This window comes from Cavia porcellus, unplaced genomic scaffold (assembly GCF_034190915.1).
Source record: "Cavia porcellus strain 051 isolate PalLab524CR breed Dunkin Hartley unplaced genomic scaffold, mCavPor4.1 scaffold_22, whole genome shotgun sequence".
NCBI lineage: Eukaryota > Metazoa > Chordata > Mammalia > Rodentia > Caviidae > Cavia > Cavia porcellus.
The window spans coordinates 46,488,617-46,504,476 of NW_026947505.1; the positions used below are offsets into that span (position 1 = coordinate 46,488,617).

General features: G+C 33.0%; 1 protein-coding gene across 8 annotated transcripts in view; it reads left to right on the forward strand.

The window, feature by feature from the left end:
• Bckdhb (branched chain keto acid dehydrogenase E1 subunit beta) overlaps window positions 1-15,860 on the forward strand; it is a 185,463-nt gene that overhangs the window by 114,122 nt on the left and 55,481 nt on the right. For 5 of the 8 annotated variants that reach the window (XR_010041985.1, XM_063233122.1, XM_063233125.1 and 2 more), the window contains one exon: window positions 11,412-11,498. The exons of 2 other annotated variants lie outside the window; for them this stretch is intronic. Coding sequence is in view for 5 of the 6 variants with exons in the window: in XM_063233122.1 (XP_063089192.1) it covers window positions 11,412-11,498 (87 nt within the window). In the remaining variant the exon portion in view is untranslated. Of the gene's footprint in view, window positions 1-11,411; window positions 11,499-15,642; window positions 15,679-15,860 lie in introns of all 8 variants that reach the window. One more of the 8 variants, XM_013158045.3, reaches the window with a different exon arrangement.

A 15,860-nucleotide genomic window follows, 5' to 3' on the forward strand; every position in this document is an offset into this window, starting at 1 on the left:
GAGGTTTCTTGGATACATTTGAAGGTATGGGTTAAAACATAGGAACTTCAAGTGTGGTAGATTTTTTTAAGTGTTAAAAAAGGTATAAAACATACAGCCATATGTTTTACAGGACATGTCATTTTAATAGTAAATAGATGTGAAATGATCGTTTTTTTCAGGATAGAATTATTTATTACAAGTTATTTAGGAATCTGTTTAGTCAAAGAATAAAACTTTGGTATATTTCTTTTAATTTATTGGAAGTAATCATGATACTGATCACCATCAGAACTAAAGGCGTTGTATAAAGTTAAGAATATCAATTTATAGGTTTATTAAAAGCAAATTGATGATAAGCAAAGTCCAAAGCCCAAATCTGAGCTTTATTTTTGAATATAATTAAGGTATAACCAGTTAGCAATTGTGGACCTCTGGGGAGAGGCCACTGTCATGGAAAAACAGTAGATGTCCACCACCCAACCGATACCAGAATTCTAGGAGGAGACCTTATTAGTGGTATCTTATTATTTGGATCTTTGTGGTTTCCAGCCTCTTTTCCAGGTAGGTCTTGAAATAAAATCTGAGCATTTTCATGATACCAGTTCACCCTCACTGACAGTGACCTGGCCTCACTGTCAGTACCGATGTCCAAAATCACCAATTTGTTAACAACTGGTGGTAGAAGTGTTAGTAATAAATGTGATAATAAATATTTATATTGCTCCCCTTTTATATATTTTTAGAAAATTATGTTTTTAAAATTTATTTTACTTTATTTAGTTTACTTTGTGGTATTGAACTAAAGGTCTAATGCATGCTAAGCAAGAACTGTACTGCTGATTCAAAACCTTCATTCTTCATTCACGAATTCATTTCAATGAATTCTTCATTCAAAAACCTAAAAATAATAAATTTAGCAGGGTAACTAAGTCTATTTTTAGTCAGTAAAAATGCATGACATCTATTGTAGGTATTCTTGGCATACTGTTTTCTCTGTGAGGGCCCCACATAATTGGGTGGGCATCTTCAAACTGGGAATACTTTTTGATTTTTCATTAGGGTATAACATGCACTGGAGATTTCCTGGTAAGAATAGGACAGTATATTAAAATGAATTTTTTGTTTGTTTCTGTTGACATAAGTGGTTTGTAGCTTTAGAATACTTCTCTTGCTTATTTAAAATCCAAACTGTCCTAATTGTACTCTTCTGATGTCACTTTGTAGAATACAGCAGTGCTGCTGAACACTTAAAGTTGTACATTGTTTTTCTGAATTTTAGAAATAAGCTGAAGTAATAACTCAGATGTCTCTCTTTGGAAACACTGATTCTTTTCTTCTAACTTAGATCTGCAACAAAACAATATTTTTACTGGTAAATATGGCAGAATGTTGAGTAAGACCAGAATGGGCCAGAGTGGAAGTCTGCCTAATTTAGTGTATAATTTTGTGGGTAAAGATAACATGGTAGAAAGTCATCATTACATTTGGAAAAGAAAATTCATTTTTCTTGAAGATGTTTCCTTAAAGTTTATGTTGCAAACCTTTGGATGGGGTTCAGCCTAGAGACATGTTTTGCTTGGCTTTCACAGTATTTTTAAGAAAGAAAATGAGTTTGACTCCTTAAGTCAGAGACTGTTTTCTGGTTGTCCAAACTGCCGGTCATTTGTCATTGCTTCACTTCTGCACACTGCATGGCCGTGTGCATGCATGGTGCTCTGTTTTGTGACCCTTGCTAAGTGAAAGTTTTCTGCTAGTAGTGTCACATTTGCACACTGCATCCCTTAAATTGCTGCCAGACTGGGAAGCACACCCTCCTTTTTTCTTCTTCCTCCTTTTCTTCCTAGGTGCTCCACTTGGCTCTGGTCCCAGTTTGGGTAATTCAGACCCCAGGTAAACTTCAAAAAAGGGAATTTAAAAAGAGGAGGAAAGATCCTGGCAGTTCTCCTCCAGCAATGTTTCTGGTCTCTCAGAAGGGATGGAGCAAACCAGAGAAAACCTCCAGTACCAAACTATGTCCAAAGAAGGAGAAAACAAGGACACCAATAACAACAAAACTTTTTCTTACTCACCTTGCTGTTCTCTGGGTTTGCTTCATGCCCTTGAAGGTTTTGTTTTGTTTTTAACATTTATGGTGGAGGCCAGTTTTCCACTGCTCATTCATTCAGCAAGCATGTTAGAAGTCCACGGACTGCAGAGCACCGTAGCAGTAGGAGAATTTGCTGCAATAACGAGACACTAATCTGACACCACTGTGGCTTTTAGTTTTACTAGCGTGGTTTTAGCTCCCATGTGAGACTTTTAAGTCTATATCCTTTCTCCTCTGGTCTTCCTGTTTCCTTAGAGTTTCTAATCTTTCTTAGGGATTAGATCTTGTACTCTATCGAGAGTATACAATGCTCGTGTTATTGGAGTTCTGAATCATGCTATTTTCAAGGATCTTTTCTTGGCTCTTATAGTCCTGAACAAAGAATAAAACAGAAAACATAAAAGATATGTTTTACATTTATTAAAGAAATTAGAGGTAGGAAAAGGAGTATGCCATACAGAGTTGAGCAGAAGGCAATTAAAGGTAAAAGGGTACCGAGATGGCAAATGAAAAGGCTCACAGTGCCCATAAAATTAGTGGCTACTGTCTTTTATATTTGTCATTCTGACATAGCTTGACCATTCTAGCAACAGCCTTACTTGATCTTGCACCAGAAGACCTGGAGACAGCATTTCTAATTGGTCTTCGGTGTGGGGCTTGAGTGCATGTGTCCTGAACCTCTGTGACTGACAGATAGGGTCACTTGTTTAACCAGCTGGCCTTGTTCTAATCTCCTGCCTCAGTTGCTTAACCCTTTCTCCTGGATCTTGAGTAGATTTTCTTACAATCTTGCTTTTTCTTTGGATGAACAGAATCATATTCAGCATTGCCTTTTAAACAGACAGTATGTGCTTAACTCTGTGTTTTACTTCCTTTATTCATCTTTGAGCAGGATCAGGTTATTTTGTCCAGATTGCTTTGTCAGTGAGCAGGTGTACAAGCTCAATTTTGATTCACTCTGATTTCTAGCAGAAAGGTAGACTGTGTAGCTCCTAACCTGGTTCTCAGCATAAGAGCTCTGCTATACATGTAAGATTGTCATAGCCAGTTTTCTCCTTGTGTCTTGCTGCTCTGAACTAGTGGCCTGCAAAGATTAGGTAGCTCAAACAAAATTACTGAAGCAGTGTGCAACCTGTTGTAGCTGCAGAAGATATTTAAACTAATGTTTTTAAAATGCTTTACCCTTTTAAATGGAATTATTCATGGTTAAATAATAGGATGCAGATTTATTTATTTATTTATTTTATTTCTGTAGTTAGAGATTGAAATCTGGGCTCTTACCCTGAACTACATCTCCAGCCCTTTTTATTTCTTATGTTTTATTTTGAGACAAGGATTGCTTTGTTGCCTAGGCTGGGCTCAAAGTTGTGAGCTTCCTCTTAAGCCTTCCAGAGTGCTAGGATTACAGGTGTGCACCATCACACCTGCCTGAATTTGGTCTTTAGTATATGGCCCTGGATCTAAATCTATAAATCAGAGTGTCTTGAAATTTTTGGAACTTTTTTTTTTAAGACCCAGATGACACACAGAAACACAAACACATGACTCTTTTAAGCCAAGAATCTGGTATTTTATATCTTTTGGATTCTGTGTCAGAACTGGGATTACTTTTTCCATGGATCTAAATATTTCATAGCTTTTTATAAATATGTTCCCATAAAATTTCTTAGAGGACTTTTGCCAATTTATTTTGCCTGTAACAATTTAAGATTTTACCATATCCTTGCTAGAATCTATATTCAAGTTAGTTTGTGACATTGATGGGTAAAGTGCCACTTTATTGTCACCTACATAATTATTGTAATAATGATAAAGTATAAATAATTAAATAATATAAAATTATTAGAGTCAGAACATTTTTATTAGTGGTGTCATATAGCAAGATGACAAAATAGTGATAATGATAAAGTAAATCAATAAGTACAAAATCATTTTGGCCACTTCGCAAAATAAATGACCTTATCACTCATGGTATTAGTTGTTATAGGCATGTCTTTTTTGTGTGTGTGGTATAACAGTCCAAGTCATTTACTTTATGAATATTAGTCCATAAAAATATTGTATAATGGAAATTACAAATCAAATAGCAATGGATTGTTGATATTTTTGTGGTTTATAAGGAATTAAACCCGAGAATTTTTCTTTAAAAATCAAATACAGATATAAATTAATTTTTAAATTTTGAATCATTTTGTGACAACTGTTATTATTATATTTTCTTACTGATATTCCAGCAGCAGTGATTTTTGATAATGTAATTCTTGAGATTTCTGTGCCTCTGTGATCTTCACTTTCGTTATCAAATAATCAGTGAATGTTTTGTGGACAATTATTATTTTTCCACTACAGAGATTCTTTCTGAACTCAGTTGCCATCTGAATAATTTCCTTCCATGATCTTGGTTTTAATAAATGTATGAAATTTATATACTTTCTTTCTGAGCCATCTTAGTTATATATACTCAAGGTGTAATTTTTGCTGAAACATTCTTTGAGTTTTACTACAGCACTTTTTTGAGTCACATCCAAAAAAGACCCAAAAGATTTTTAACTTTGCCCATGTATTATGAACTACACATGATTTTTGTTTCGTAATGGAGTAAAAATCCATTTATTTCAATAGAATTGGACCAGTTTTAGGAAATAAAATCATTTATCCATGGTGATACAGAAGTGTAGCAGTGTTTATACTTTTGATCATTCCTTAGAGAAGTATTACCTTGGTAGACAACCAGCTGGCTTCAGGGAAAATTGCACCCTTGATACCTGCTTAAAACAGCAGTGTAAAATGTAACTGGCTGACAAGCTTGGTTTTGGTTAGGGTCACTTTCTTGTTACTCATGTTAAGCTGGGAGTTCAAGTGGATGATGTCAGTTTCTACTCGGTAACACTCTTACAATGGCCAGACATAGTATTTCCCCTTGTTGTCAACACTTCAGAAAAAGTTGCCAAATGGGGACTTGTGAATTAAAAAGAAGGTATTACCAACTATTGTTTGAAAGGAGAAAAATTAAATGTAAATTTTAAATTCTAAAACAACTGCTTTTAACAAAGAGAGTTTCATTTTTTATTACCAACAGTTGCCTTCCTTTGTTTATTATGTTAAAATAATTTTGAAGTGATTTCTCTGGGTTTTGGATCTATTTTGCCCTACGGCATTGTGGCAACTAAAATTATAACCCATTAGGGACCTGAATTAACTCATCTCTTTTTCCCCATTATTAGCTCATATAAGTGACTCAAAATACTACTTTTGATATGAACTGATGACCTTTGAAATTTATGCAGTGTTCAAAATTTATTGAAAAGTGTGCATATGTATTTAAATAAGATGATGAAAGTGATTTGTTTGCTTTATACAAAGATTTCGAACTTTCTTTGTTGGGGTTCTTCACCTCCTGGTTACTGGCGCAGTGTGGAATGAAGGTCCCAGGCAGGGTAGGCTCAGAAGGCCGGCTGCTGTGTAAGTAGACAGCACGGTTTCTATGAGCCCAGGCCTGCAGATGCCTTTACTGTTCAGATTTTATTTACAGAATAGCCAGTGGTCTAGCATACAGAGCAATTAGGAAATGAGCTATAAAGGTAAAATTTACCTGAAATATTTTTAAAGTAGCTTTTAGAAGGAATGTTCACCTTTAATTTTATAAAGGCAGAGTTCTTAGTTTCTTCACTATTTCAGCTATGATTTTGACAAAGAAACAAGTGACTTTGGGAAAATACTGGAAATTCCCCGAAGCGTTTCCTTGGCGGGGTCTGAACTATCTGCCTGCTCTTCTGCCTCCATCCGTTTGATCATCAGTTCACGGTGTGCTCTGCTGCTCCTTTATCTACTTTTTCCACATGGGTGATAAAGCCTTGAGGATTTAGTTTTTCTCAGTTTACACCGCTTCCTTACAATATTAAAATACTTGTAACACCCTCACCATCATCCTTGCCAAAATGGACTTTTCAAACTTTCGCTGGAACTCATGACTGTTTTTGTTTTTCAGCCCTGGTATTTCTCCAGTGGAGTGTCAGCCCGTGGGCCAGCCGTAGGTGCATGGCTCTTGATTAATATTGATTAACAGCCATCCATTAATATGTTTGTAGCCTCTGATTAGCTGTGAGAGTTTTCTGGCTACCTATCAGTTGAATTTGGCCACTAAACATTAAAACACTTTTTTCTTTTTTGGTACTGGGAATCAAATTCAGAATCTTGCACTTGCTAGGTAAGTGCTGTGCCAGTAAGCTACGTCCCCACCAAACATTTAAAGATTCATCTACTTCATTTGCATTGATACTTTAAGCTCATTATTTTGTGTCCGTAATGATGTGAGTTTGTATAGTTATTAATATGTTCTTGATTAGTGAAACCTATATGCTTGCCATTAGTTTGTCATTAGTTTTGCTTAATTGTGTGTTTTACATATATGAGAAACTATTAAAAGGTCAATTTTAATGCTTCATTTGCTTTTCATTAGCTTCGTATTCATATAAAAAAATTTAAATGAGCCATGGACTGCCGACCAAAAGTGTTATTTTCTTACTTATCATTATGTTGTCAGAATAGGCTGCTGAACTTGGAGTTGGTGAGACAAAAAAACTTGCTGGTGAATTTGAGCAACACATAATAAGTGTATTGCTTTTTAGATGACAGTCTTGCACATTTAGGCATATGCAAGTTTCATAGTCTGCCTGTCTATATCATTTTCTCCTGGATTGACAACTTAATAGTTTTCCTGGTTGGATTGTATTAAAATCTTTAAAGGCTGCATTCACTAAAACATATGTCCAATGTTTGGGCAGCCAATATCTGGGTAATCGTTTTAGTGGAGTATAACTTAGCCCTTCTGAATTACCATAGGTACTGTATTGTTAAAAGTACATTGTATATGTGTTTTGATTCTATTGTTTTCTTGACAAAATCCATTTTCAAGGTAGTATAATAGTATACTTTCACATTTCCAAAAGTATATTTAACTATGAAATAAGATTATAAATTGAGCACAGCACAAACTTGAAAACACAGTATATAAAATATACATATAAAATAGTTAAACAACTTGTAATAGGGTTTTTTCCCCAATTAATCATTTTGGAATACTTACCATATTCAGAGCATTGTGCTAGATTCCCTACGTAGACAACTTTAATTTGTCACCATTCATCAATGTGTATAAAGGATAGATGAGGGGAAGCATTAACAAATGGCAAACAAAAAATAAATGATCTTCAAGGCTCCCCCAGAAAGAATGCTGGGATATGTGTTGTCGGCATTGCCTGGAGCTCAGGGTTGGGATTTTGTTTGCTTTATTATGATGGGATGCTTCTTTTGCTCTGGGAGAAAAAAGACTATGTGAGAGGTGAAAACACTCCTAGACTTCAGGAGTGTTTGTAAACTGTTCTTGAAAGATTTTCAAAAGGCCTTGTAGAGGAGAAAGTCTTTCTGTTTTGAAGTACAAGAGAAAGAGAAGTTATTCCCCATCCGAATCTTTAATTGGCTTGGCTTTTTGCTGCCATGTTTCACCTCTAACTTATTGGTAATCCGTGTGTGATAGGCCAGGGTTGAGGGGCAGTTCTCGCGGGTGAGAAACAGACAGAGAAAATCTTGTCTTATGTGATTTTACCTTTCTTTTATTGGTGCAGTTTTCACACTGAAAAGTTATTTACATAGTTAAAAAAATTTTTCAGGTAGACAAATAAAGGTATTTCAGAGGGAAACTAAAATATTAAAAAAAAATCCTTCCAAAGAAAAGGAACTTCCAAGCATTATTAGTTTTTATATCTGTCATTTTTTTAATTAATGGCAGTTCACATTGAAAAATACCATTTTGTTACTGTCTAAACACATTAAATGCTAAATTATGTTAGATCTTTTGGCAGTTGTGTATTATTTTGCCTAGATGTGCAAATATTAAAAGGCTGCTGAGAAAAAAATCTCATTTGATAAGAATAGCAGAATATCTAGTCACACAGAACTGCAAGTGTAACATTCTCTTGAGTAAATTTGTAATAGTCTCATTATGACAATGTTAATAAAGTGTTAATTTTACAGATGTCAGGAATTTTAGTGAATTAAAATTATGAATGATAAAATCATGTATCAAGTAGGATTCCTGTTATACTTGAAAAAAAGGCTGAACTGTATTGACACCTCAATGTGTTAATTATTTGAGAGTATGACGGAAATGTATCAGTGTTACTTCTGCAATTGGGCTTTTCGGAATTTTGACTCTTGTTTTGTTTTGTCTTTTGAGACAGGGTCTGGCCACGTAGCCCACGCTGGCCTCACAGTCACTGTGATCCTCCTGCCTCAGCCGTGCCACCATGCCCAGCTGACCTAATTTTATGTTACGCAGTTAAAAGCTTTTCAGATACCAGAGATTATTTTTTAAGAAAAAAAAAAATGAAATTTAAGTTCCTTCCAAATTAAATGAAGCCTTGAATATAAAATAGGCAGCACAGAGCAAGCTACACGACAATCCCTGTGATAGTCAGTTGTGATTAGGATTGTTACTTCTGACTTTCCGAGTCACATCCTTTCATTACTTATTTGTAAACATGGACAATTTCCATAGTTTCAAACTGTGATCATTTGTCTTTGGTCTATCTTCTTGTTCCTGTTGTGTGAGAGGTGTTTAGAATTACTCTATTCAACAGAGAGAACAAATGCTTTGTTTGTTTTGCAGTACTAGGGACTTCTGATCTTTATCCCCAGCCATTTGTATTTGTTTTTCAGACAGGCTCACAAAGTTACATGTACTTTGTGTGTGTGTGTGTGTGTGTGTGTGTGTGTGTGTGTGTGTGTGTGTCTAGTATACATAGGAAGATGCCGAACAACTTGGCTGTCTCTGATTCCAAAATTTTTTTTTTTTTTGTCTTTTTCATTTTTATCGGTACCGGGGATCGAACTCACGACCGCCTGCTTGCAAGGCAGGTGCTTATGCCGCTGAGCTAAACCCCCAGCCCCCAAAATTTTATTTTTTATTTCATTTAGCTACTGTTTGCTTGAGGTTTAAATGAGGAGCTGGATGTGACCCTGAATAACATGGTGCAGGTCACACAGGCAGTGGAAGGCAAAGACTGACTCTCTAGGCTTTCAGTGTACCTGTTTTATTATTGCCATCCTGTTCTTTTTGAAGTTAGTTCTGTGGTATCGCTTTTAAAAAGTCAGTCTGATTCTTGAGGAGATTAAAATGATAACATAACCTTCACTACCTAATTGAAGAGTCTTCTTTTTTTCATTTATTGTAGCCTTAATGAGAATACTTTCAATAATCTAGAAGTACATAAGTTAAAAAATAAAAGTTCCTCTGTGTACTTCCTTCAGTATCATTCCCTATGAGAAAAGAGTTTTGGTATTGAAATGAATCTTTGTGAATATTTACACATTGGCTCAATATATGTACATGTTGAAAACACATGTTTTTTTTTTTTAGTATTCCCATTTTATGATTTTTTTTTTCACAAAAATGAGACTATATTTTCTGGCAGCTGACTTGTTTTGTTAGTTGACATCAAAAATACCGTTCCATGGCCATAGCCTTTTTCATGGCTGCGTAACACTCTATAATGTATTAATGTGCTTTGGTCTTTTTAACCATTTCTCGATTGAAGTACACTTAGAAGGTCTGTACATTCCATCCACTTTTATATCATGTTGCACAAAGGTCCTAAATTAGAAGCTCACTTTGATTCTGTGCTAAGTCTCCCTACAGACTGCAGTAAGCATTATCCTTTCTGCTTGATTACTTGCTAATTGTTGGGGATTATTTTAAAAAGTTATTATTTCATCATGGATAGGCCTGAGCTTGGATTTTAAAGGACCAATTTCTTGAGTAGGATTTTAGGGTAACAGCAGCATTTGGGTTATAAAGGACTAATTTCTTGGCTAGGGTTTTAGGGTAAAAGCAGCATTTTTATAGAAGTACTTTCTACTTGCTGGATGTTTAAAACGTGCCATCTAGCTTGGAGGTATGTTGGCTGTGTCATTGTTGAACGTTGGCAGAGTTCTGAGTTTCTGAGGTTTAAGGTTAAGAACAGCATTTTTATAGCATTTTCCCCCATTCTACCTGTTAGAAATTTAAGATGTACCATCTAGCTTGGATGGATGTTGGCTGCTTCACCTTTCAAAATTGGCAGAGTTCTGAGTTTCAGAGCTTTACAGAAGTCTTGATTATCAAAGTTGCTTTTTAATAGATTAACTTCAAAAAGAATCAACTTTTAGAGAATATTTTGAAAACATTTTTCTTTATCGTGGAGTATTTTTGTTGTTTTATAATTTATTTAGGTAACTGAAATGTGATTTGTGACTTTTACAAAGGCCTCAATTAATCATAGTCACAAAAAGCTAAATACCAATATTCTAAAGTTAACATGTCATTGGAAGTGGGTGGTATTCATTAAGGTGTTCATAAAATTTTATGTTCTTTGGTACTATTTACATAGTAGATACAATAATTCATTTTTGTCATGGCTATTAGCGATATCTTGGGGTTTAACATCTGACAGTGACTGTGGAATGCTTTTTAATTTCTAAACCATAATTGCATAGGAGAGTAAAATATTTTATTGTAGATACATATTTTTGCATGAGAGATTTCATTTTATTTTCATAAAATACTAACATTTAAGAAAGGTAATAAATTGTTAGAGAACTGGGAAAGAAACTGCCACCTCTCTGTCATAATATGATAATTTTTCAATGTATTTTAAGAAGTAACTTTCGGTTGATTTTAATACTTTCCCTCTCAGCACAGCTGGTATCCTGCTATGATACCACGGCTATACTTTTTGATTTATTGTTGTACACAGTGTATCGTGCACAGTGTGCATAACCACCTTAAATAACAGTGAAAGACTTTGCTATTATGATGCTTTCTGTGTTACAGGGTACCTATGCTCATTAATCATTTTAGTGCCTATTTACTAAGTTGATCATAATCCTACTTTTCTAATAGTTTATTATTGTAAGGTTTCCTCAAATAACTAATAACCTAACTTTATCTGTTACAAGTTTTTCATGGTATTTTTGTTTTCCTTTTCCACATAACTTATATTTCCTAAGACTACTGTTTTTTATATGGCAAATACCCCAAAATGCAAAAGTACTTTCACTCTTACATATGAAGAAAAAAATTGATACTGAAGTATGAGCATATGAAATCACTTTATGACACAGAAATATCTAAATAATGCAAAAATTAGATTGTCCAATTGGGAAGGAATTGTAACTTCTGAGGTATAAAACTGACTTGCTGATTTTGTATTATTTATTCAGTTTAAACATTTTTGTTTATTGCAACTATCATCATGTACTGGAATATATATTCTTTTCAACATCAGATTTTCTTTTGCTCTCTCAGTCTGTGATCAAAACGGGTCGACTTTTAATCAGTCACGAGGCTCCCTTGACAGGTGGTTTTGCATCCGAGATCAGCTCCACAGTTCAGGTAAGATGACTTGTTGACTCTAGGTTAACATTTGTGCAGTTGTACATGTGCATTCTGGGAAGAAAAGAATTATGATTAGAGCATTTAAAAGTAAGCACTTTTTTGGAATTATACATTTTCTATTCTATATTACCTTTTAAGTAATGGTACAATTGAGTCTAATAAAGAATATTTGAATGAATAAAAGTAAAAAAAAAAAAAAAAAAAAAAAAAAAAACTTTTGTGGGATGTCCTAAGTTGGAAATGAGTAATAAACTTTACTTTGCCTGTGTTTGTTAGATGACCAGGAATACTCTTAACTTTCAGTCTATTGGTTTTCTTAATAAATTCTAAAGGTAATATGAAATGAATTCATTATGCAATTGATTTTAGATTTTCAAAGCTTTACTCTTCCAAATCTGGAACTAGCAAAGTCCATAGTGTATATTCAATAAATACTTTTAAAAATAATTTATTAATTTAATCAATAATCAAATCTTGTTATTGGTAATGGTTTAGAAATAGTTTGAAAACATTTTTTTTTAAGGTTGTTTGCTTCAGATTCTACATACTAGGAAAAATCTATACACTTCTTTCTGCAGGATTTTTACTTAAAACTTTTTCACATTTATATCATAGGTATGCGTAATTTAAAGGACTTCTGTTTTCCTAAATTTTAAAATTAAACATGAATTATTTTAAGTATAAATTACATGCCTTTTAAAACCAGAGTATCTTTGCAGTTTGCATTTTACTTAAGATGCTTAAAGTATTAGACATGTCAGTAGAGAATTTCTTTAAGAATGGCTTGATAATTTGATATAAAATTTGAAATGATGAGCAGTGCGAAGTTATTTTTAACGTTTAACCAGTAAAAAATAACTTTTAGTAATAACATACTTCAATTGTTAAGAAAGTTTAAAATATTATAAATTAGGTGAAGTAAAATGTAAGCATAACTCAAAAACTAGCTCAAAATAGTGTTATTTTTTATATTATCTATATTCACTGGCAAAATTAAGAAAAGCAAGCATGTTCTTATTTAATTGGTATCATTTAACTACCAAGAATTCCAGATATTCAGTGTGTATTTTATTGAGTAGCATAATGTACTAATTTTTTTTTAAAATGAGAATTACAAGAATGAATCATTATTATACCAAAATGTTAATTTCAAGCCAGAGGCAAAACTGGAAAAAGAAACTAGATTTTCTGACGCCTAGTTAATGTGATGTACTGAACCATTTAAAATTATAATGACTGTTGCTAATAGAAACTTTGACAGCCTGCTTCATTTTGGCCACTGACTGCGTATTGTCACACCAAAAGTTCATTTGCATATTATTATAAAAGGAAAAACAGTAGAATATAGTTATAAATCCTTTTGTGAACTTTGCTTCTAAGTATGCTTTTAAAATTTGATCTCTAAAAATTGTTGGTAGGCTGCAACTGTTTTTAGATGAAAACAATATAGAAAGATGATCTAGTCTATGGTAGTGTCTCTTGATTTTGAATAATACTATATGAACTCATATTTATAGAAAAATGTCTCTGAGGTCCCAGGAATACATTAGTGAATCTTTGTTTGAGAAACACTTTAGTAAGACTTAAATGCAGACACTAAAAATAGATGACTTGAAAATCGTAAATATAATATCAAAAATTAGATTCTAAATAACATGGTAATAATGAGCGGTAAAAGCTGTCAGTGGAGTTACACAGAGTATAGTCATATTTAAATCGTAATTTGAAGACACCAAAGCAAGGCATTTAGTAATACTGTCACACTCCCAAGAATATGTTCACAGATCCTCAAATGTACACAGTGTGTGATTTGAGAAATACTGATCTATGCCACCGGTGTTCCGCTTACTGTGTGTTTGTCATCCAAAATGCCTGTTTCTTACCCACTTTATAAAGATACGGATTTGGAATTTGCACAGGTGGCTTGAGTAAACGTTAAGTGTGTACATCTGAATTCCCTATTCAAAGTTCACTGTCCCCCCAAAGGGAAAATAAAAATTTGTATTCTTTATGAAGTTCTGTTTTCCATGATAAAATCATTAAACCAATGAACTACAAAGCAATTAAGTAATTTTGTTATAGAGGTCTGCATTTAACATTTTGGGTAGTTAGAATTTTGATTTATTAGTGTGAAGGTGAACTTGCAAATGTGCACAGTTGTTTTTACTTAATTCAGATTTTATTTGCACAAATGGTATAGAAAATGAGAGTTAATAAAATTTAATGAACTTGATATTCCCAAAATTTGTCTTTTGTGCCTTTTATTTACTGATAAGGGATATTTTGAAAATCTTTTGCATAGTATGGTTTGCATATACTTTTTTGAGTGATCTGAATAAGATCTACGGTTCAGTAACTGTTTTATGCACATATTCAATGTGATGCAGTGCACTGTATGTGGCATTGTCTCCATTGCCGGCCTGTCCCATATTGTAAGTAAAATCTGTATCAGATTACTAGTGTGTTACGTTATATAAGCCCAAGTCTTTTAGTGTGAGGTGCAGTTACTTTCACCCCTTGTAGGGTTAAAAAAAGATAGAATTAACATGTTAAATATCAACTTTCTGGGAGAACAGGAAAAATGTACACAGAGAGATTTTATTGTCATTTTGGAAAAGGAGAATGAATAACCTGAAAATCTGAATTGTGTTAATTAAAATATATAGTTATTCTCTTTGTATCAGCAACTCTAGACTTCACATAAAGGTAAAATACTTTGCTTTACAGGCATTATTTTGTAAAAGATATCTGGTAGTTTTTTAAAAAGCTTATATTTAAATTCTATGAAATTGTTTTTAGAATAATCTTGTAAGAAAATGGTTAGTCATTTGTTTTATTAACTTCAAATCTAAGAACACTAAAAACTGAAATATTCTATTTTATTCAAATTTAAAATCATTACACATATTAAAAAATATTGAAGAGCACTGTAGAGGATGTCCTTTTGACTTTATATTTGTTATTTTTAGAAAGCAATGTTATAACGCTACCTAAAATTAAATATCAAATTAAGGAACATTTTTACTTTGTTATATTATTGTTAGCATTACTACCACAAGATTCCTTTTAGTTATACAGATAAAATAGGAGAAGAAAACATAGTCATAATTTATTTATATAACTCTAATTTACAGCAGATGGCTCTTGTATAAGACAAAGAGTTCAGCATCCAAATCTTAAGTTTTATCATGTCTGTTGGTTCTTCTCCATGTACCCACTTAAAAAATGTATTGCTAATAGTCTTGGTCTCAGGTAATACTGAAACCAAATAATTAGACTACTTTATCGTGATTAGACTTTATACATGTATTATATATATGCTAACAAATTTTAAAAACAGAACGTTTAATCTAACAACTGCTTTGTATTTCTATTGAATTTAATTTGGAAGTTAACTAAGAATCAGGACAAGCTAAGGTCTGGTATATTTGTCCCGCTCTGGGAAAGATTTCTTGGTTGGTCATCCAAAACTTCACTGTCTCTTCCCATTTAATTTTACATTACCATCTGTTCTCACTTTGGGATAAGGAAACTTTCCTTTTTTTTTTTTTTTTTTTTTCTTTTTTTCCTTTCATTTGACACTTCAAATGGTGCTTGAAACCATGTATTATGCGCACTGATTTGTAGAACGTGCAAAGACAACAGAGTTTAAGTAATTCAAGGACTTTTCTATTGTATAGGAATTTCATTCATTTAGAAAATGTCATAAATTTATTTTATGGTATGCTTGTGTTCCTCACCTTTATATAACCACTGTTTTTTAAAAGTTTTTCTTGTATGGAAAAGTGTAATCTTCATCTATTTAAGAATTCACTCAAATTCATTTGTGTATTTTAGCATGCAGTGTTTAATACAAGTATTACGTGTTTATTAAATGTTACAACCAAATAATTTGGGGTGTTTTAACAACTTTAACATATTTTTTAATTGCTTTAGCGATCAATTTTTATTATTGTAACTTTAATATATATGGTAAAATAAACTTGTTTGTGATATAATTGTGTGATTAAACAAAGTTTATTTATTTATTTTTTCTGGATCTAGTGCTTAATAAGAGTGCCAAAGATTTTAGGGATTGTGGTTGGCTTAAAGGTTTGAGGTTTTTCTTTTCTTTTTTTTTTTTTTTTTTAACACATGGAAGCAATAAGTTTGCAATAGAATCCAATTGGAGAGAATGGTAAGTTTCCATACCATTGTTTTATCCCTTCTGTGCGGTCCCTTTTCTGACAATAAGAACTCAGAACAGTGTGCATTCCTACATATATTTTTAAGGTAATCGGGTTCTGATAGTTTAAAAGGATTTTTATAGGGCCCATGCGAATCGTTGTGTGGAAAGTTTCACAACTTTCATTGAAAAAA